Source organism: Mercenaria mercenaria, chromosome 2 (genome assembly GCF_021730395.1).
Source record: "Mercenaria mercenaria strain notata chromosome 2, MADL_Memer_1, whole genome shotgun sequence".
Taxonomy (NCBI): domain Eukaryota; kingdom Metazoa; phylum Mollusca; class Bivalvia; order Venerida; family Veneridae; genus Mercenaria; species Mercenaria mercenaria.
The window spans coordinates 100,902,857-100,924,904 of record NC_069362.1 but is presented as its reverse complement, the minus strand read 5'-3'; the positions used below and the strand labels follow the sequence as shown (position 1 = coordinate 100,924,904).

General features: G+C 32.8%; 1 protein-coding gene across 3 annotated transcripts; it reads right to left on the bottom strand.

Annotated features, from left to right (window-relative positions):
• Window positions 1-2,792: 2,792 nt before the first annotated feature.
• LOC128555310 (uncharacterized) lies at window positions 2,793-19,976 on the bottom strand. 3 transcript variants are annotated; one of them, XM_053537370.1, is made up of 6 exons: window positions 19,386-19,976; window positions 9,585-9,671; window positions 8,902-8,946; window positions 5,118-5,168; window positions 3,923-4,012; window positions 2,793-3,163 (listed from the first exon to the last, which is right to left on the bottom strand). In XM_053537370.1, exons 1-6 carry the CDS (start codon window positions 19,426-19,428, stop codon window positions 3,066-3,068), a joined length of 414 nt encoding a protein of 137 aa, XP_053393345.1. In that variant the 5' UTR covers window positions 19,429-19,976; the 3' UTR covers window positions 2,793-3,065. The 3 variants fall into 3 exon arrangements, with proteins under 3 accessions (XP_053393345.1, XP_053393344.1, XP_053393346.1); XM_053537369.1 differs by lacking the exon at window positions 19,386-19,976 and adding an exon at window positions 19,191-19,319; XM_053537371.1 differs by lacking the exon at window positions 19,386-19,976 and adding an exon at window positions 19,191-19,294 and having other exon boundaries at window positions 5,118-5,156.
• Window positions 19,977-22,048: the final 2,072 nt, after the last annotated feature.

Here is a 22,048-nt window from a genome sequence, read left to right as displayed (position 1 = left end):
AAATCAAATTATCTATTATCTATGTAGATAGTTTTCGAGATGAAAATGAAGGTGAAAATAGACCTTTCGAAACTTTCAGCTTCTACGTTTCATATAGAATAGAAATTCGTCAAAAGCTATCCGAGGTACATATTATATAAGTTTGCCCAACAAACAAGCTTTGTGAAAACTCGGTTAGAGTCTACTATTACCTTTATTTTTTCATTGAGTTTGCCTTGCGCGACACCATTTGCATCTCTTATCACTATCTTCAACGGAACTCTATTAAACCTTATTACACCCCAGCCCGCCAACAAGAAAACAAGAGGGCCATGATGGCCCTATATCGCTCACCTGTTATCATTGCACTTGAGGACAAGAAGGTCCTCAGTAAAAATATTTAAGTCCAAAGGACAGGAACAACAAAGGGAAGAAATTTAACCAAAAAGAAAAAACAATTCTTACAAGGTACAGATATGTCAAAATGCACCTAAAAATTGGAGGTACCATCCATGTTGTACCACAGAAAAGTGGTCTCGGTTTTTCCCTACGGCCAATAATAAACAAGAGGACCATGATGGTCCTGAATCGCTCACCTATCCCCACATGACCCAGTGTTGAACTGAGTATGACGTCGTTATTTCTATTATTCGACATAGTGACCTAGTTTTTGAGCACATGTGACCTAGATATCATCAAGATAAAAAATTCTGACCAATTTTCATGAAGATCCATTGAAAAATATGGCCTCTAGAGAGGTCACAAGGTTTTTCTATTATTTGACCTAATGACCTAGTTTTTGAAGGCACGTGACCCACTTTTAAACTTGACCTAGATATCATCAAGGTGAACATTCTCACCAATTTTCATGAAGATCTCGTGAAAAATATGGCCTCTAGAGAGGCCACAAAGTTTTTCTATTTTTAGACCTACTGACCTAGTTTTTGACCCCACGTGACCCAGTTTCGACCTAGATATCATCAAGTTAAACATTCTGACCAATATTCATGAAGATCTCATGAAATATATGGCCTCTAGAGAGGTCACAAGGTTTTTCTATTTTTAGATCTACTGACCTAGTTTTTAACCCCATGTGACCCAGTTTCAAACTTGACCTAGATATCATCAAGGTAAACATTCTGACCAATTTTTATAAAGATCCATTGAGAAATATGGCCTCTAGAGAGGTAACAAGGTTTTTCTATTTTTAGACCTACTGACCTAGTTTTTAATTCCACATAACCCAGTTTCGAACTTGACCTAGATATCATCAAGTTAAACATTCTGACCAAAATTCATGAAGATCTCATGAAAAATATGGCCTCTAGAGAGGTCACAAAGTTTTTCTATTTTTAGATCCACTGACCTAGTTTTTAACCCCACGTAACCCAGTTTCAAACTTGATCTAGATATCATCAAGTTGAACATTCTGACCAATTTTCCTGAAGATCCATTGAGAAATACGGCCTCTAGAGAGGTCACAAGGTTTTTCTATTTTTAGACCTAATGACCTAGTTTTTGTATCCACATGACTCAGTTTCAAACTTGACTTAGATATCATCAAGGTGAACATCCTGACCAATACTCATGAAGATCTCATGAAAAATATGGCCTCTAGAGAGGTCACAAGGTTTTTCTATTTTTAGACCTACTGACCTAGTTTCTGACGCCACGTAATCCAGTTTCAAACTTCACCTAGATATCATCAAGTTGAACATTCTGACTAATTTTCATGAAGATCTTGTGAAATATATGGCCTCTAGAGAGGTCACATTTTTTTTATTTTTAGACCTACTGACCTAGTTTTTGATGGCACGTAACCCAGTTTCAAACTTGACCTAGATATCATTAAGATGAACATTCTGACCAACTTTCATATAGATCCCACAAAAAATGTGACCTCTAGAGATGTCACAAGGAAAAGTTTACGCACGGACGGACGAACGCACGGACGCACGCACTGGCGACGGACGACGGACGCTGCGTGATCACAAAAGCTCACCTTGTCAGTATGTGACAGGTGAGCTTAAAAGAAACAAAAAAACAACAACAAAAAACAACAACAATAACAAACATATAACAATACTGTAGCAATGTTAGGGCATAGGGTATGGACAGTCAAAATATTGCTCTAAAATGCCTATTTAAAATCACAACAACCTCTCTAGAAAGTTTATTATTCTCACTTATTAGTCTTGTACATGTATACATAAGAGATACTGACCCGAATTTTTGACCAGTTATTGAAATTGAACTAAATTATAACGAAGGCACACTTTGTATAAGTTATGTTTAGTTCTGAGTAAAATTACTAGTTATCGAGGGACACTCAATTTTGGCAAATTCAAGGGTCTAAACTCTGAACTGGCTGGTTATCGATATTGGCCTAGATGCAATCTAGTTATCGAGGAGACACTGTCAGTTTTGGCAGTTTTGAGTAGCTGAAGGGTCATAAGTGCGGAGTCCGTAGGTTTTGGTAATTCCGACTAGACTGAGTTCATGGGCCATAACTCTAGAAATACAGGTCCAAACTGGCTTGTTATCGACATTGTTTTAGATTTAATAGAAATACATACTTCGTGTTCTAATACAAACTACTCTAGTTATTGAGCGGTCACAGTCTTTTTCCGCATGTTCGCCCATCCGTAAAGGATGAAAGCATAATAGGTCCGTTTTTCCAACGGACTTATAAAAATCACTCCATCAAAAGTACTTTACAGCGTGGGGAATCATATGATTCGATATCTCATTGATCATGAAATAGGTTAGCTCCATGTGCTCATTTCTAAATGCTAAAGAAACAAACAACAACGGATACTTTCGTACGTTTAATTACAAATTGGTTTCCTCATAAGCATGTGAAGTATACATAAGTGCAACAGAATAAACTGTTTCCTGTAAGAAATTGTACTTGTTTAACGGATTTGAATATGTATTAGTTCTGATCTTAGAAAAACAATTTTGCAGTATTTGAAATGAAACAACAAACATGTGCAAGAGCAAAGAAAAGTACAAATGTAACATCTTTTCTATGAAGAAGAGACATAGGAAAGTAAACATTGGCTTATTTTCTATAGTTTAACTATTTAATTTGTTAATATCACAGCGTTCATAATGCCGGCAAGATTGGATTCTCCTCTGCTCGAACAAAGGCCGACAACTGCAGTAGTCCTCATCGGTGTCCCTGCAATGAAAGTAAATGTTAAAGTTAGTAAATTACATTTTATTAAAGCCTCCACCAGAGTGTTTCCTCTAAAAAGTAAGATATTGCGACATACTCATGCATATATAGCTAGTTTTACTTCAGACTCCATGCTTTCATGATATTTTTTTCAACCACTGAAAATTAAAACCCTATGTTTGATTCTTCTATGTAAAAATGCATGTATAACAACGGTAACAAACGGACGTTTATTCATTCAGCAGATTCATTTATCATAAGGTAACCTTAGTCCGAAAATTGTTTAGCGCCTGGGTGTTAGTCGCACTGTCACATGTGGTGACATCTGTAAGATAACTAAAAACGCTAAAAGCCGCTGGACCAGGGGTACTATTCTCAAAGTGTATGGTATAACACAGTTTTATCCTTTAACACTTTGACTTTATGATGCCCTTATTGTGATTGTTACATTCAAAGTTGTAATTGTTTCATCTGTAACGTTTAATAAAGATAATGACACAGACTAGTGACTTGTGAATGCAATTTCGGCAGATATCAAATCTAAGATAAGAATATGTGCAAGCATGCATGGAAGACAACTAAAATAAAATCAGACTAGGTAAAACTGACTCTGTTTAGAAGTGATATTGAAATGTGCAAAACGTTTCATGTCCGCTGTGCTGATTATGTGGAACTCTAATCATGAACTATGAAACAAATGTTTAAAATAGTCCAAACCCTTTTGTAGTATTTCAGTTGAAGACTACTTAGACGATAACGTACCTGATAACGTATGCAACGTAACAACGTTCCTACGAATGTCAAATACTCCTGTCGAATGTCTTACTCTTAAAGTGCGTCTTCCCAGATACACTGAAAGACAAACTGTTGAATTAGTTATCTGACAAATCAACACTTGAATAATCCCCTGAAACAATAGTATACAATTATGAATCAGTACATGATACAGTACGATAGAGTTGATTTCTATTTGCTACTTACATACTCGTGTTTTAAATAGTCTCTTTCTACTCTGACTCTTAAAAGTTTTGCTCCTTCAGCTCTGACAGGTAGCAAGTACATCTGTGTACTGATACCTCGAAAATGGCCTAACTGTATGTATTATTTTATTCAATTTAGGATTTTGCTACGTATGTTAGAGCTTATATCAGCGGATATTTATTCATTTTCACTGTCTCATCTAACAAATTGCAATTAGGGTTAATGTGAGACTGACATATGCCTCAACCACTTTTTAACTTCCTTTCCTTTCTCAGTTTCGTGACAGTTCTAAGGCGGTACCCTTCTGTTTACTTAGTTGGTCTGCCTACCGTTTGACGCCTAAAATATGTATACTTGTATGTCTTGTACTGTAGTAGAATTACTTATCTTCCTCATTTGTGCCACTCTATCTTCTTACAATGCCACAATACATATTTAATTTAATGTGTAAACAAAGTATTACTCTACTATCTTCCCAGAACTTTTTTCTGCGTTTAGTCTTGTTTGCAGTGAGGGACTCCGGCTACGCTTGCTGTATTCGATGCATTGGTATATTCTACTGTGTACCTACTTTGTTCTTTAATATCAGAATCTCCGGTAAATTAAAATCTAGATTTAGAAAATTTGAGTAGTCCTTCAGTTACTACAAAGTCGCTAAACTTAAAAACATTGCTTTGTCTTGAAGCACAACAAAACAAGCAAACAAACAATTATCTTTAATAAGATATTGATAAAAAAGTGTCGTATGATTTGTTGCTGTGTTAGGCTAGCAGAACAGCAACTTGTAGGCCGTGAACCCAAAGAAAGATGGTGTGGGATATAAGTTAAAAATCCAGAATCATAATTATGACTGAACTATTAAACAACATATTGTATGAATTATTCTTATTCGGTAACGGAAAGGATTCTCTTAATCCGGTTGTCTATATCTATTTGCGATTAATACTATCAAACAGTTTCTAGTAAAAATACTCACAGTTTGGTTCTGGCAGGCATAGCTGATCTCCCCGTCGATCTGAAAAAAGTCCTATATTGAGTTATTATTACTAAAGACTTATAGTAGTCGCAACTTGATCGCGATGGTTGACCTTATGCTGATTATTCATATCGATTATTTCATTAGTATGAATAAGGGGTGCTTAGGGTATCCATGTATATTTATATGCAGTAAGTTTGTATACAATGCACTCCTTTTCAATAATAGGTTGTGCCTTATTATGTATTATAATACAAAAGTCAACCATCGGGGTCAAGTTGCGTCCACTATACTCTTTTTATACAAGGGAAACAATCTGTTTATAGAGCGAAATTGTTGAATGAACACGGTTTGTCAATTCTAATTCTCCCTATGTTATATCAATAAAATAGAAAAGTAAGTTATCTATGTGAATTGATATGCATGATAAAACAGTCATACATCTAACAGTCCTATTTTTTCTATTTTCTCATATTTCTAAATATTTCCATACTTTGTCGCATATATATGGCTAGCCGAGATAATTCTCTTTCCAGCACTGTTTTCAACATAGTTAACCTTCTGAAATTTTGAGGGTTATGACTTTAAAAGATCTCGCCTGTTTGTTGACAAATTTCACTACAAAAAATTTACAATTTCCCCAGGGCATTAACCAATCATAACCTAACACACGAAGCTTGGGTGGGGGTGTATAGGATTGAGCTTGTCGGTCCGCTGGTTTACATGGTTTTTGGACAAAAGCTCATGAAAGGCTTTACAGATTTAGATAACTTTTGGTACATAGATGTAACATCATAAAATACAGTTCAAGTTCGACATTACCTACAAACCACCATTTTTGACGTTGTTATGGCCCCTTTCCAACTTAAAACTTGCCATACTTCTATGACAAGGCCGTATTGTGGGTGTATTATTCGTCTCTCCTTTGATATTTCTAGTTTGATCTTTACATAATTTTCTTTTCAGACTGCAGACCATTGTAGTAATCATTAATGTGTTTCTATGCCTAGAGGTAAAAGTGCATGGTTTGCATTAGGTACTAGGTCAGTAGTCACCTATGGCTACAGCAAAATCTTAGCTGAGTTGTTTCCATGTTTTTCAATTATTTCACCAAGGATCTTTATTTTTCAACTCAAATGACTTTTTTCAGAAAATGATATTTTAATTATTTTGTTTCAGACTGTGTACTTTGATACAGTTAACGACACATATATTCAAAATAGGCAGTGCCTACTTGAGGTTTGAGTTTTTAGTTCTACTGCCTTTAATATTATGTATAAGATGATTTTTACTTTTACGTCTGCCGCATTAATAAGTAAGCGAGCTAAATATTCCTGTTCGATCATAGTTAAAAGAAGACCACATAGTATAGTGTAAATTGTTTTATTTAAAAATTCTATTTTTTTCGTTAACGAAGCTTGTCGGAAACATTGCACCTTTTTTTTAAATGTAAACAATTTTTACTTCTTTTTCAGACCCATAGATGTGAAACAAAATTTTAATACAATGACAAACAGAATGAATCAGTGAAATAACATATGAAATATTAGCGGGAAACGTTAAATTTTGTTATTGATAAGGCATATCTTGTACAAATACATTATTTTTTACTTGCATTATGCTTTATTCCAGAAGTGTTTGTGTGGTTATCTCTGTTCATTTGCAGATTTTTACTGTTATCATACTAGAATTGTTAGCAAATAACTGTTTCGATATATTTTGTGTAAAATGAAACAACTGTAGCATATACCCGTTTCATGAAAATAGGAAAGTAATGTTTAACAGTCACTTGATTTATAGGAAAGTCATTATCTAGCCATTCTCAGCATATTAGGTCACTAATCAAGCAGTTAAAGGATGTTTCAGTATTGTAATATTTTTTTTATCTTTTGGGATCACGGAGTCCATTCAATAGATTTCCGCTTAAGCCGGTGCAAGGGGGCGAGAATGGTATTGCAAATTTCATTACTTCTCATGAGCAGACTCAATCAAACCGAGTCTGCTAATTTTTGCTTGGTTGCATTCTGCGCTTCTGAAGGATCTTTTTTACAGAATGTAATAAGTAATGGGTAATGGCAAGTACTGGGTTTAATTGATATTTTTACAATTGGTCATTTACACTTGTTAATTTTCGTTTAGTACTTAATACAAACTACGATTTCAGGAGTTGTTTTCCGATCCCAGTTGTCCACCCATGGTAATGAATTTGATAAAAACACTTTGCCTAATGAATTAAATAAATATAAGACTTACAACATTAAATTTGCAAACAATTATCAACAACAGCTCTGTGCTTTGCTCAAATTTATTACAGATACAAATCTCGAAACATTATTATTACCTCCATTTGCCTATCTTGGTTATGCAACCAAGGCAAATTGGAAACAAAGTCCATCAGAAGCTAGACACAATTTAAAAATACCTCTAGGCATAGAAACATATTATTGAAAAATCTCGGTATATAGGTATTTATTTAATGCACATGTACATGTAAAACTAGAACTTATGAATTACTCAACGTTCATGGTAAAGAAGTAATTGCAAAAGTAATTGCAAAATGTATGTACAACCTCTGCTCTGTAGAGCAGCACCCTTTGGGAGATACAAATATTGACCGTTATGCGGAGGTTGTTGTTTTGGAGAAATGAATTTGATAGTATATTTCAGCTTATGGAAATTTGTATGATGTTGTTTGTTGGGTGGACGGATAGCTCAGTGGTTTGCACACTGGCCTTCCAATCCTAAGGTCGGGGTTCGATCCCCGGCAGCTACTCGGGGATTTTCAGAAACGCTTTTCAGTGTTTCCCACCCAACTAGAGGTGTACTGGTCAGGAACCCAGGCAATCCTTGCGTATATCGGTGCTATACACTGGGTACGTTAAAGAACCAGGCTGTCTATTCGCAAAGAGCTAGGCTAAGTTAGCCGAACAAGCCTGTATCTGATTTCTGATCTCTCTGTCACGGGGGCTTTGTCTCACTCTGTCCCTCTGGTCAGATCGCTCTGTGTCTATACTAGTAGAGGATGAATTATGCGTCCTGTGTGGGTGCATTTGAACTATGTAAGCGCCTTTGAACATGAAACTGATCATGAAAAGGGCGCTATATAAATCTGGTATAATAATAGTAATAATAATTCTTAAAGGGAGGTTTTTTATTAAGAGAAGACCACTCTTGAGAGGTTGTACTGTATAAAATACTCTTACAGGTTACATTGCTCTTTGCAAAACATACTTTTCATTCATTTAAAGTACGTTTAAGCATTACTCTTTAAGATGAAGGTGAGAGGGGGCGGAGCGGGTAATCGGTAAAATTTTGTTTGGCAGCTCTGTAAAAATTGTAAATTATATAAAACATATAGGGAATAATATTTAGGTCCGAATGACCTATAAAACAACGGCAAAAAGTGAGATTAGTCCAGATACGTATTATATAAATTGGCAATGTTTGTCAGATTTCGATAGGAAAATAAAAAAAATGTGGCATATAATTTTTTAACTGAGAAAAAGTAAATTGCAAATTTAAACGTAAGACTTAGAGACTCTTTTCCACCTCATATGTCAAAAAGAGACGGGAAATGTCGTTTCTTTTCATAACAATTTTTTTTATTTTATCGACTTGTATTTTACATTTTTCTCCATATCTCTTTCAATTCAGCATAAACTAATTTGTTGTTTTAAGATCTAAATACTATCGTCCTCGATGATACAGCGGTAATACACTTTCTACAGGAATGTCAAGCTGTAGGATATATAATGTAAAATAGTGCATACTTATTTGTATTTACCTTCTCTTTCCTGTATGGGCGGATGTTGACCTCCCGGACTTGCAACTGAAATATAAACGTATTACCTTACTTATGGGCGAATAGATTAAGACGTTCAGTAATGAGAATTATCTATATTTTACAACATAAAGTGTAACAAATACTAGTTTATTCAAAAGTTTAGCAGAAGCTAGCAAAATGATTATGTAACTCTTTGTTGACAAACCAAATAATCAAAAACTATTTCAACGTTTTATCATGATTTTGCCTTTTTATAGACTTCACATAAATTATTTTTTCTCTCAATTTCTGAGATGCATCATTCTTGTGAGTATCATACTTAAAAACTCTAGTGTGTAACATTGTAATAATTCTTTATCAATAATTGTGCTTGAAATTGTTTTGGTAGCTCATTTCAGTTAAATAAGATTTTCCAGGTATGTGATTACTTTTGCTAATAAAGAAACCAAAACTCGATCTGAAGGCCTTACAAAGGTTTCTTTCTGTCACACAAAAGAAATCAATAGGTTGAATCACGTTATTACTTTGGAACGAAATGAATATGATCGTTTTTCTTTTTTCCATTCACGCAAATTAAAGAGGTGGTATCAACTTAAAAGTTTCTAATGTCTAGCCTTGGCCAGTAGTCCAAAATTCAAATTACATGTAAGTATTTTACGAACATTATATGAATAGTTACAAACCTAAAATTGTGCTGCCCAGTTGGAGTTTCCTCCTCTTTCCTAAAACAGGATTATCTCTCTGCCTCCTCCTTTTAACCCCTCGCCCACCTGAATAACAAAAAGAAGTAACGGATATGAAGACTTGCAACGCCGTTTATGTTTTTGGAGTATGCATTTAATATACATTTAAAGTAGCATGGATGGTTCTGTAGATTAGTCCTTGTAATATATAGTTCAATAAACTAGCTTGCTACTATATAAAATGAAAAGTTAAGAATAGAATTTCTGGCAACATAGAACCCAGATCTATAAAGCATTCCACATGCAATAAAAAGATATCTATATTAAATACCTACCAAAATCATATTTTCATTTTAATGAAAGAAACAACAACAATATAACAGAAAAAGATATAAATAAGCAGGTTAAGATAGGAACAAAGTCTCGGAACATTCAGTAATTCAGTAACCCCTTAAAGGTTAACTTTGTGAGCCAGTCTCACTTCAAATTCTCCAATAAAATAATTTTTGCTCACTAAGCTGCAGCTGTATATTGTATACATTTTTTTTTCTAATGAATACTCAGATGTTCTCAGTAACCTGCTACAAGATAAAAAGTACACTTGTTGGTTCATACATATTTGCTACATTTTATTGTCCTCTGCAATATCTTAATCCGATTCAATTCTTTATTCTTCGATCCGTAGTCATTTTTTCGTTTTTAAGGCCATTATGAAAGTCTAAACTGATATATTTTCCCGTCAAATACTAGTATTACTCATTATCAATATTTTACTATTTTTTTAAGGGACCACGTTTTAAATAATTACAATAATTTATTTATTTATTTTGTTGGGTTTAACTTCGCACCGACACAATTTTAGGTCATATGGCGACTTTCCGGCTTTAATGGTGGAGGAAGACCCCAGGTGCCCCTCAGTGCACAATTTCATTACGAGCAGGCACCTGGGTAGAACCACCGACCTTCCGTAAGCCAGCTGGATGGAAATAATTACAATAAACACGCACTTATTTAGTAGTAGAAAAATGGCACCAAGAGGTTTGCCTTGGAACAATTAACAATTGTTGTTTCTCGTACAGAACTACATTCAAGCACGGTGTTTTAAAAACACATTTGAATATAGGTAGGGGGCCAATAGGGTTTACCATGCATCCCCCTAGACATTTTTCATAGGTACCAAATTGTTCGGCAGGACAAATCCTTTCGAAATAAAAAATGTTCCCATGAAAAAAACTCTTTAGAAACTATATAAGATTTCAATGTTTCCATGGCAACCGTTCATCTTTGGAAAATACGACCATATAGAGGAATATCAGTCATATAATGGTCAGTTTTGGTAATTAAACAACAAAAATAGTGTCAAAATGGAACTAAGACATTGGCCTTTAAAAAGCAGCATTTTATGTTAATTAACTAATTTGCATATTCATGAATATTAATGAGAATGTTACAAAATGACACAATTTTATTAGAAAATATTATTTTTCAAGTTTTAAATCAATTTAAATGTATTAAACAGTTTTGATCTATTCTGAAAGTCTCTCAGTGTTTTCTTAAATAGTATTTTGTAACACTGATGGTAACGTTTTTACTCCAAAATAGGTATGTTTAACTAATTTGCATAATATTAACCATAATCACAACCAACATCTCAGGAAACAAGATACCACTTAAATTTAATAAAATGATATAATTAAATGTTATCTATTAAATAACAATTATGTGAGGTATATTGTTTGGAAATGAAGATTGAACACCTTTTTGAAGAAAGCATCAGTATGTGACATACTTTACACATGCTACGTTACCATTTAAATAACCTTGTTTTGTTACATCAATTATTTATAAAATATAAATCAGACAGCTTTGATCTGCTCTTAGTGTCTCTCAGTGTTTTGTAGAGTAGTATTTTATTACTGTGAGGGTAAATTTTTTTTTCTACATTAGGTATTTTAGCAAATTTGCTTAAATTAATCTATGCTGAAACAGACATCTCTGAAAACAAGATATAACTAAAACTGAACAACATGATGAACTAAACTGTGATCAATAAACTTGTGTTATTTGAGCTGAAACACATGAAAATATAATGTAAATACTTATTTGAAGGAGGAATCTGTTTGTAACATACTTAACATATGTTACGTTACCATTCCAGTAATATTGTTTTATTGTATCGTTATTTTCTTAGACAATGGTAGAGGAATATTTAGTTATCAAGTTGTTAAATACTTCTACAAAGTAGTACAACTCCATACTTTCCAAGCAGTGAGATTTTTTCCATAACGGCGCTTTAAAGTACGTTACCACTGTACTTTGCTGTATTTAGAAATATCTATGAAGAAATCTGAACCATGGATTTCAATATTATGATATCATGGATTTGTTAAAATTTTAAAATATTAATTCTAACAATCTTTCTTCACTTTTTTCAACAAAGAAATCATCGGAAACATTCATTACACATTCAATGTTCCTTTTTTATTTTGAATTAATGCATCTATCAGTTTAATTATTTCAATATCCGCTCCTTAAATATGTTGTTCTTTTACTTGATGGTTTTAAATAATGTTGTCAATTTTACATTGATTATATATTTCTATGTATATATTCTGTATATATTAATAATATATACATCCCTGCTAACATTCATACACTGATAACAGGGTTACAGTTTGGGGCTTCCTTTCATGGAAATTGGTTTAATGGAATATCTATTTCGTTTTGTGTTATTGTGAAGTTATTTACGTGAGAAATAAAGCATTTTGTTTTTCAGTTTCAGAAACACATGAATTGTATTGAGGTATTCATGGGCTAATTGACGAAATATTCACTGTTGAAAAGCGGCACTGAACAAAAACTAAAAAACAAAATGAAATTTCAGGTACTTCAAGTAATTTTTAGATTTAAACTTATAGCCTAAAATTGGAAAAAGCAGTCAAGAATATGAATGATATTAAGTCTATGAAAACCAAATTGTTAGGAAAACAATCACATAATGCTATTTAAAACTGATAGAAAGATACTGAGTGCTGTAGGAACGGGTTACTGAAAACATTTTGCAATAGACTTTAAGAAGATCCTTTTGAAGCAAAGATCGCAACTAAGCAAATAAATAGCAAACTCAGTTGGAGCGTGGCTGTTTATGAGAGGTAATGAAGTGTGAAAAGCACCTTACGCCCCCTAGCACTGGCTTAATAGGAATTCTATTTTAGTATGGTCCGAAATGACTAGAAAATCAAACAATACTGAAAGTGAGCACGAGGGGACTTTTTACAACCATCATATGGTACTTAAAAGAGTATTTAAGGGATAGCAAATTGTTTTTAAGCTCATCCCTTCGAAGCATAACAACACAATCGAGCAAAATAATAGCTGACTTGATTTGATTATGTCTGTTCGTTAGATGTAGTGAAATGTGAAACTGCCATCATACCCCTAGCACTAGCTTAAACAGTGTTCTGTTACAGGGAATTTTCATGTATTACTTAAAATTTGAACTTAAAATCGGATGAAATGTCTGAAAAATATGAAATGCACAAATTATGAGGCAGTAGTGTTACTACAATCAAATTCTGAACGTCTTGTTTAAGATGTTACTTACGATGTTTTCACTTTAATGTTACCTAATATAGCATATTTGCTCTCTTGTTGATTATCTGTTATATGTTGCTTTATAGCATATCATTCATAAATTAGAAAGCAAATGACATAAGAAGATCACAGGTTCTCAGAATCACTTAATATTTATGAATGAAATTTGATTACACTTCGATTCTGAAGCAATTTGTATCATAACCTCGAGTTTCTTGCTACAGTTTGAACTTTTGACAAAAAGAGACAATGCCTTTGTCATAACCTTTGGTATGTAACTTAATTGATAATCAAACTTTTTTGTTGTGATTGATGCATAGTTACTCTTAGTAGTGTTTCTCTTTATGTTACGGTATATCAAGGAATATTCCAACACATAATATAATTTAGTTCTTGTCTGTACAATTAAAAATACCAAAAAAAAAAAATAAAAAAATTGTACATTCTGTCATCTTGTAAATGTTTCAAAATGGCTACAATAGCCTTCTTTATTTCATATGTATAAAGTTTTATATATTTCTTATATCTTGATCTGGTATCACTAAAACAATTTTGTCCAGTTGGTTTTAGTTATATATCTAAAGTGTCTTTAAATACCAGCATATTTTCTTTTGTTTATTACTTTTGGTTAAGCACCACTTTGCAAAAGGAATTCAGTCATGTAATGTTGATCAGTTAACCTAACAAGTGTCTATGGATTCTGTTCTGGAACTACTCAGTTCTCTGCAGGCAAGTGCTGTTCTCCGTATTGTACAGGTGGGTGTAAGTCTGCTTCTACTAAGCTGACTTTAGACACGATGTCTTATTTAATCGTCACGGAGAGGAAAGGCCTCATCCAGATATCTGACTCAGGATCCTATGACTCATTCTATAAAGCTAGGATTGGTTTTGTATATGTTCTTTTAATGCTACTTTTTCTAAAATTCAAAAAGTACTTTTTATAAAACTTGACTTTTACTAACATGAAGACTGAAAATATCAGCTGTAGGATCTTAATATCATGGATGCACAGATGGATATTATTGCGTGTTTTATTGAAATTCAATCTAAACTCAGAGTCACATGAAGGGTGCAATATATAGTTTAGGCTATTTCTAAGATAACAGAAAAGAAACCTTTTTAAATCTAACAGCTAACAGTTTGAATAAATCAGTATGCCACAATTTTGGATTCAACTTCTTTTTAAATATCTTTTTTGAAAAGCAAAGGTAGTGGTAACGTATTTTAAAGTGTGTTATGGAAAAAGTATCACACTTTCTGACAAATAAAGAAGTATATTGTATTATTACAGTACAAAATATGTAATATTAATCATGTTTGCGAAATATTTTCTGAATATTTAATAAAATCTGGAAAGTAGATCCCTCGGAAGCACCGAAAACAGTGCAAACAGTGAAAATTGCAGACTCGGTTTGATTGAGTCTGTTCATAAGCAGAAATGGAAAATGCAACAATGCCCACGCCCCCTAGCACCGGCTTAAGCAGTATTCAATCTTCAAATGTAAATGAGTTGAAATCAATGATCCCGAAGGACCAGAAAATATAACAACACTGAGATGAAGCAATATAACAACGTTGTTGAAGTGTTAATTCTATGTCTACAAACATTATAGACCACATAAAAATTGGTTTTTCATTGATTACAATTAATTACATCATTTTATTCAGTTTTAGGGGTTTCAGAATTTTATTCGTTGTTTGTGACACTGATTCAATTTATGCAAATTAGCTGAGCACATCCAGTTTTGAGTAAACAAATGTGCCAGAACAGAGCTAATTAGTACACTTAAATTGATTTGAAACTTAGAAAATATTATGTTTTAACAAAATTTTGTTATTTTTTAACATTCTCATTAATATTCATGAATATGCAAATTAGCTAATTAACATAAAACTACTGCTTTTCAAAGACCAATGTCTTAGCTCTATTTTGACATCTGTTTTATTGTTTTATCGCAAAAACCAACCAAGACATGACTGATTTTCATCTATATGGTCGTCCTTTTCAAAATTGAATGGTTGCCATGGAAACAGTGAAATCATATATAGTTCAAAAAAGTTTTTTCATGGGAACATTTTTGATTTTGAAAGAGTTGGTCCTGCCGAACAATTTGGTACCTATGAAAAAAGTCTAGGCGTGGTGGGGGGGGCGGGATGCATGGTAGACCTCATTGGACCTCGTACTAATAGTCTCACTCAAGAAAATTATTCATTACTACAGTTTTTTAAATAAAAAAGGACTTTGACTGCCCCATGAATTTATGAAGATGATTATGGTGGCCTATACTATTTTATGAAAGGGTCTGTGACAGCCGATCGAATTATAATGTATAGTTGAACTACTGTTAAAGCATGCCATCACTCATTCTTTGATATGCTATGATCCCCGGTAAGCCTTGTAACATTATGTTTCTTTTTGGCTTTTTTGCAACCAAGGTTGAATAAATTTTTGTCCGATCTGACTTGCGACGACTAATTACTGATAAAATTAAAAATAGAATAAATCATAAGTCTTTGGTACCAAAGCTTATAAATATCACCTGTTTAATATGTGTCTCTTGTTATTAAATGTTATGAAAGATTTAAAAATCTTGAACAAATTCCCGTCGTTCCATGCTTTGATTTTTTTTTAAATATGGTTCAAAATAATATGGTTTAAATTCTGTGTTATACAGCTACACCAAACAGATTAGTTTGGTGATGAGACGAAACATCTACGGTTGTTAAAATGTAAAGAAGCGACTTAATAAGTATTTAGTCTAAATCAGTGCCTGAAAGTTTATACATTATAAAAGTTACATTCGAATCAGTCTGGATCAACCTGATTAATCTAAATTAATGCCAAAAGAAATAGACTCAATGAAGTGAATATTGTGTTTATGTTAAATCTATGGTTTATTTTCTTACTTACATATCTTATCTTCAAAACGATTTCAGAGAAAGGCATGGTGTATTATTAGTGAAATCTTTAAGAAGATTCTTTGGAAAAGAACACAACTAAGTAAAATAAGAGCAGACCTGGTCTGACTCACGTGAGGTAAAGAAATATGTAACGTAGGGGGAATTCTATTAAAGTAAATGAACTCTATGGTCCCAAAGGACTAGATAATATAACAACACTTAATCCAAATAAGTGGAGACTATATTCAGTCTTACATTTTAACTATTAGATGGAGTGAGTGCTTATCGATTTCGTAATGCACTTGCAATATCCTGATTCAGTTAAGTTGATTCTGAAGGTGAATACCTTATATTTTCTTTAAAAGTAAACAAAGATCATTCGTCACCAATTTGATTACTTTAACCTAAGTTTGTTACTTTCTTGAAAACGACCGAAGATAAAGACTGGTCTTTAAGAAGGTATTCACAATATGTTCTTTCTTCACAGCACCATTGCAGTATGATCATATCTTAAAATTTAAGGGTTGTCTGATGTGCCATAGTTGTGATTTAACTTTAAAGCTTACCCGCAGGACGTCAGACTGCTATAGTTTATAATTATGATATGAATGGATCGAGTTGCTTTTTATCAAACAAACGTATTCAAGTATAATTTATTGTTTGGATAGAAATCGAATATCAGCTATCATCTTTTTGCACTGCGATTTTCACATACCAACATCACAAACTTAGATGCAAAACGTGTTTGTTATCCCCTAACGAAAGCGGGGAGATATAGTTATGGCGTCGTTCGTCCGTCCTTCTGTCCACCCGGAGCCATATCTTGGAAGAGGTTGGGAAAATTTAAATAAAACTTCATGTACATGCATGTTATATTACCACTATAGGGTTATGCGGCCCGTCATGTTTCAGTCAGGTTGCCAAAGTAACACTAGAGTTATGGCCCTTAGAAGTTTCTAATGTTAACTATAAAGGGTACTATAATCATGGCAATTTCTTCTTCATAACTTATATATATATATTTGACCTAGAACTATGAAACTTAAATTGAATTTAGATCACCATAATGTGGTATTGCACACACAGTTTTGTCAGGATCTCTTCGGTAACTTTATTGCCCTCTAATTGTTTAAAAATCCACATATTTGTACATAACATACTAAGCAGTTGGTAAAATTTCATTAAACTTCTTTCATGTTTTCCATGAACATTTATTGTAAATATGTGAAGTTGTGTACCCACACCCGGTCAGACCCCTCCCCTCCCCACCAATCCCCCTCCCCACCAATCCCCAACCCCGACCCAACCCTCAAATTCATTTTTCATGTCTTCTTAAAAAATTTGGAACGTTCCATGAATATTTATCAACTTGCAAAGTTGCACCCTTTCCCCACTTGGCTCCTCCACCCAGCCATCCCCGCCGTCCCGATAATGCTGCATCCCTCCCCCAACAATATTGTTTTCTTCATGTTTTATTTTCCATCAATATTTATTATCAACATTTAAACCTTCCATGAATATTTATCGGAATGTGAAGTTGTAACCACATAGACCCACCCACCCCTCAGCCCCGCCACCACCCACGTTCCAGATCTCTTACTTGATTGTGCTCTATTTAAAAAACATCTGTTCTTTTAACTTCTAATGTACATGTTTAAACAGCGACATAAGTGCCAAACTACTCGAATACATTATTTCGTTACGCTTCAAACTCACATTTCAAATAACTCCATATAATTCTAAAAGCTGAGCTTATTACAGTAAACATATTCCATTCAAAAAAATTCATTAGCCAGGATCAACATGTAAAATACATTTATTATGTACACTCCAAACATTTGTTTTCTGTTAAATTGATCCTGACTAATGAAATTATTTGCTTTCTAGTAGCATTCTTAACTTTTTGCCGGATATATTTCTTTGCCATTCCTCACCACAAACTCATTCGGCGGGGAATGCCAATTCATCGAATTTGCTTGTTTACATTTATGTAATGCTTTGCACAGTTTACAAAAATATCAATATCAATTTGAATTAATCAGGGTAATTTAAAGGGCATGTATATCAATATTTTGTAACAATTAGTTAGTGTACTGTATTCGATGGCTTTGCAATTATAACCAACGTAAATTGTTAAAGAATTATCTTTTTGGCAAAATAGTCAAGTTAGAGTGGTTTTAATATATTCATCTCTTAATGGAGCACACATTTAGATTAAAAGTTATTTATCTTTGAAAAAAAGTGTTGTTTGTTAAATCTGTTACTTTGTTGCACATTACTTTGATAAAGAAACTCACTTATTTTTGGATAGTTGCGATACTATTATATATTTATATTAGAAATATATTAATTTGGCTGCCATTTTGTTTTCCGCCATTTTGACCTACAAAATATAATTTGTGAGATGGCCAACATATATTTTTGAATTCAGCATACCCAAATTATACTAAAAAGTTTATGGAACCAAATACTTACAAAATGCCTGTGCCTGGCAAATTTATTGAAATCTGAGCTAGACTTACTGTATATTTATTGAATCTGTCATATATGTTCTCTTTTTATAGTCTTTATTTTAAATCATGTACAAATGTTTAATCCAGGAAACAAATATCATAAGTTTTTCTTATGTATATTATGTATTCAACTTCAGGAAATACATTGGATATTTGTTATAATTACATGCTTTATATCAATCTTTGCAAAAGCATTTAACTTTCCATCAAAGTAAATATTTTGAATTTAGCTTTGAGAAATTCATGGCAATTTCATATCCCTTGAAGATGGACTGGACCTATACATGTAGTATATTTAAATCTAGAACTTACTGTTCTTTCAAGATGGGCCATATTAACAGAGCTGTAAAAAGTCAAGCATAAGTCTTAACAGTAATCTAAATAGGTAGCCTAATTGCAATGACTGATTACTCTACAGTTGAAGATAACGTGTCACTTTCTAAACACAAACTAATAAAACGCTTAGATTTAGTAGATATTCTCACAAGTTGCTTTTACAGAAGCAAATCTCCCTAAACATAGATAAACGTTGCATTATACGAACTGGAACATTTCAGATTTAAAATATTTATACAGTGAAATGTTTTTTTCCACCTACGTGTCATACGAGAAAGTCTTCCGTCCTCCATTTTGTACGACATGTAACTTCCGGTCCATAAATAGGTAAAAATATGTGGGATCCCAATATATGTAGTAACAATTACGTGCAATGGTATTTAATGGATTTTAAATTGATTATGATTTACTACACTTTTAAAGATTAAACCATTTATTGGAAACGTTTGTTAATTACCTTTCACTTTTTTCTTGTCATAGTCAAGGGTGACAACACACATAATTTCCAATCAAACATGAATACAACAACACATGTTCCTGATGTATTGTAAGACATAGCAACAACATTTATCCGAGAAAGTTGACTGCAAAATTTTAACAGATTTTAATGCTTATCACGAATTAAGCATTTCAGATATATTTTATACAACATAAAAATAAATAACATTCTTTTACACGCACACCCCCGCTCCACACACACGCGCGCGTACGCGAATTCTTCCCAAATAATGATAAGTTAACTTTATACTGAATCTATAAAACGATCCTATAGAAGCACAACAAATGAACGTAAAAGAATATAAAATATGTAATTCCCAAATGAAAATGGAGAAGTAAGTCTTAATTTCAAATCCAAATTAACATGAATCACATTTACAACAGTTACAAAATCAGATAAACGGCCAAAGTACTGTTTTCCAACCAACAGAAATAAGTAACTAAGCACACTAATAAATATCCTTATCAAACAGAATTAATCATTATTAGTTATCCTGTTCAATATCTTTTCATTGAAATTTAGTTTGTATTTCAAAATTATCAAAAGAAATATTATATATAATATACGTATATAATAACGGTGGTGTGAATGATATCACAACGACCTATTCAACCAATTTGTTAGACCTCAATACACTTAACGAAGCATATTAATGTGATATCTAATAACCAATCTTCATAAATTAAATACATAACACTGGATCTTAAAAATACATATATACATTTTGAATAACACTTCAAAAGTCAATAATGTATGTTTACAAAGGACGTCAAAACAGTAAACAACTTTAAAACAATCTCTAATTCATAATTATTTATTACACAACTTTTTGTGTGTCTTTATTTGTTTATGCTTATCTTTTCCCTACGTTTAATAATGTTCGAAAAAAATACATTTAGCACACCCAATGGTTTTCCTTTGTCACGTAGTAAATCATTATAACACACTATGTTTTAGCATTTAAATTCTGATTGAATATTGCATATCAATGATAAAATACTGATATTCACTCGCGGCAACCATGCTCAATAATATTATTTTTATATAATTCGAAAAAGTACCATCATAGTCAAACTTCAAAACTCTTTTTTTTTCAATTGCTTTATCACCAAAACGGGTTATTGTCATTCAGTAAAACTATGTGAATACGAAAACAAAATGTCTAAATATAACACATAATAAAATACATGTTTAGGGTAGTCGATGAGTCGTTTAGTGGATAATCATTGTAGTTTGGTTCCGTCTTATCGATTAAAATGCGCAGTATCCTATTTCCTATGTATTCTATACATGTATGAAGCTAATTGTATTTATATTGCTGTCACATACATTGGCCTTTATAAGGTAACACATCCTCACATCATATTATAGAATTATACAAACAATTTCTAGAAATTAAAAGTTAGGAAACATGCATCTTTGAAGAGCCAAGAGGTAATTTTACCAAATTCAGACTTAAAATGTTAATAAAAGCAGGCCCAGATCATTACAGTGTTTAAGGTAGTTCTGCACGTTTGATAAACCGGAAGTGATGGCGTAACGTCATTTATCCGGAAAACGTAGAATAATGCCTGGATTCGGCGTACGGAAACGAAAATCAGTTTATGAGTTAAGGGCAACCCGTGAGTAAGTGTACTGAAGTGGCACTGTTACTATCTTTCTAAAGTTAAAATATGATATTAAACATCTTACACGTTAAATAATTCAAAATAATGTCTTAAAATTAGCTTAAAATAGGCGGTTCACTTTAATAATAGCCAGATATCTCAAAAATAAGCACACGGACCTATACATTTTATTTCACCATATTATAGGCCATATGTTTATTTACGACTGTGAGAAGTTTCATTAAAATCTACATTGTAGAAAAATTTCTATTCGCGAAAATGTTATGAAAATTGCGTTTTTCCCATAGAGTCCCATTATGAAAAATTGCGTGAGGTCGAAATTTTTCAAATCCGTTTAGCAAAAAATCAAGCACACGACCCTATCTTTTTTATTTGCTGAATTTTCTCAGTATATTCGGAAGTTTTGAAAGATCAGAGTTTAATCAAATTCTACATTGTAGAAAAAATTTCGATCCTAACGTGCAGAACTACCTTAAAGCGGCAATACCGCCAGATTGTTCGAAAACAATAAAAAAACAAAACAACTTTTTTTAGATATCTTGAAATAAATGCTATATTTCTTAAGAAGGCTTTAAAACTTAATTACTGAAAAAGCTTATGACGGAAACAAACGAGAATTTGCTGTTTTTATTACTTTTACGATGAAAATCGAAAAGCGTGTGTCACGCTTTTACTGCGGGTAAACTGTCTCTATTATAAATCTCTATATTTCGAAGTCATTATTCACTACTTCAGCTATAGCGCTCTTGGTTACGACGATGGGAAAACGACGGGGGTCTTTATTGCCACGGCGGTCCGGGGTTCGATTCCCGACGCGGTCACCTTTTTCTCTTGCTTGGAATTTTTGAAATATTTTAGAAACAAAAAATCATATTCTAATGTTCATAATATGACCAAAATTTCAATTTGAAAGAAAAATTATTTTTAGCCAAATCTGGAGGCATGCTGATTTAACTACTTTGTATAGTTTGTTCTGGACAGCGTATATCTCTA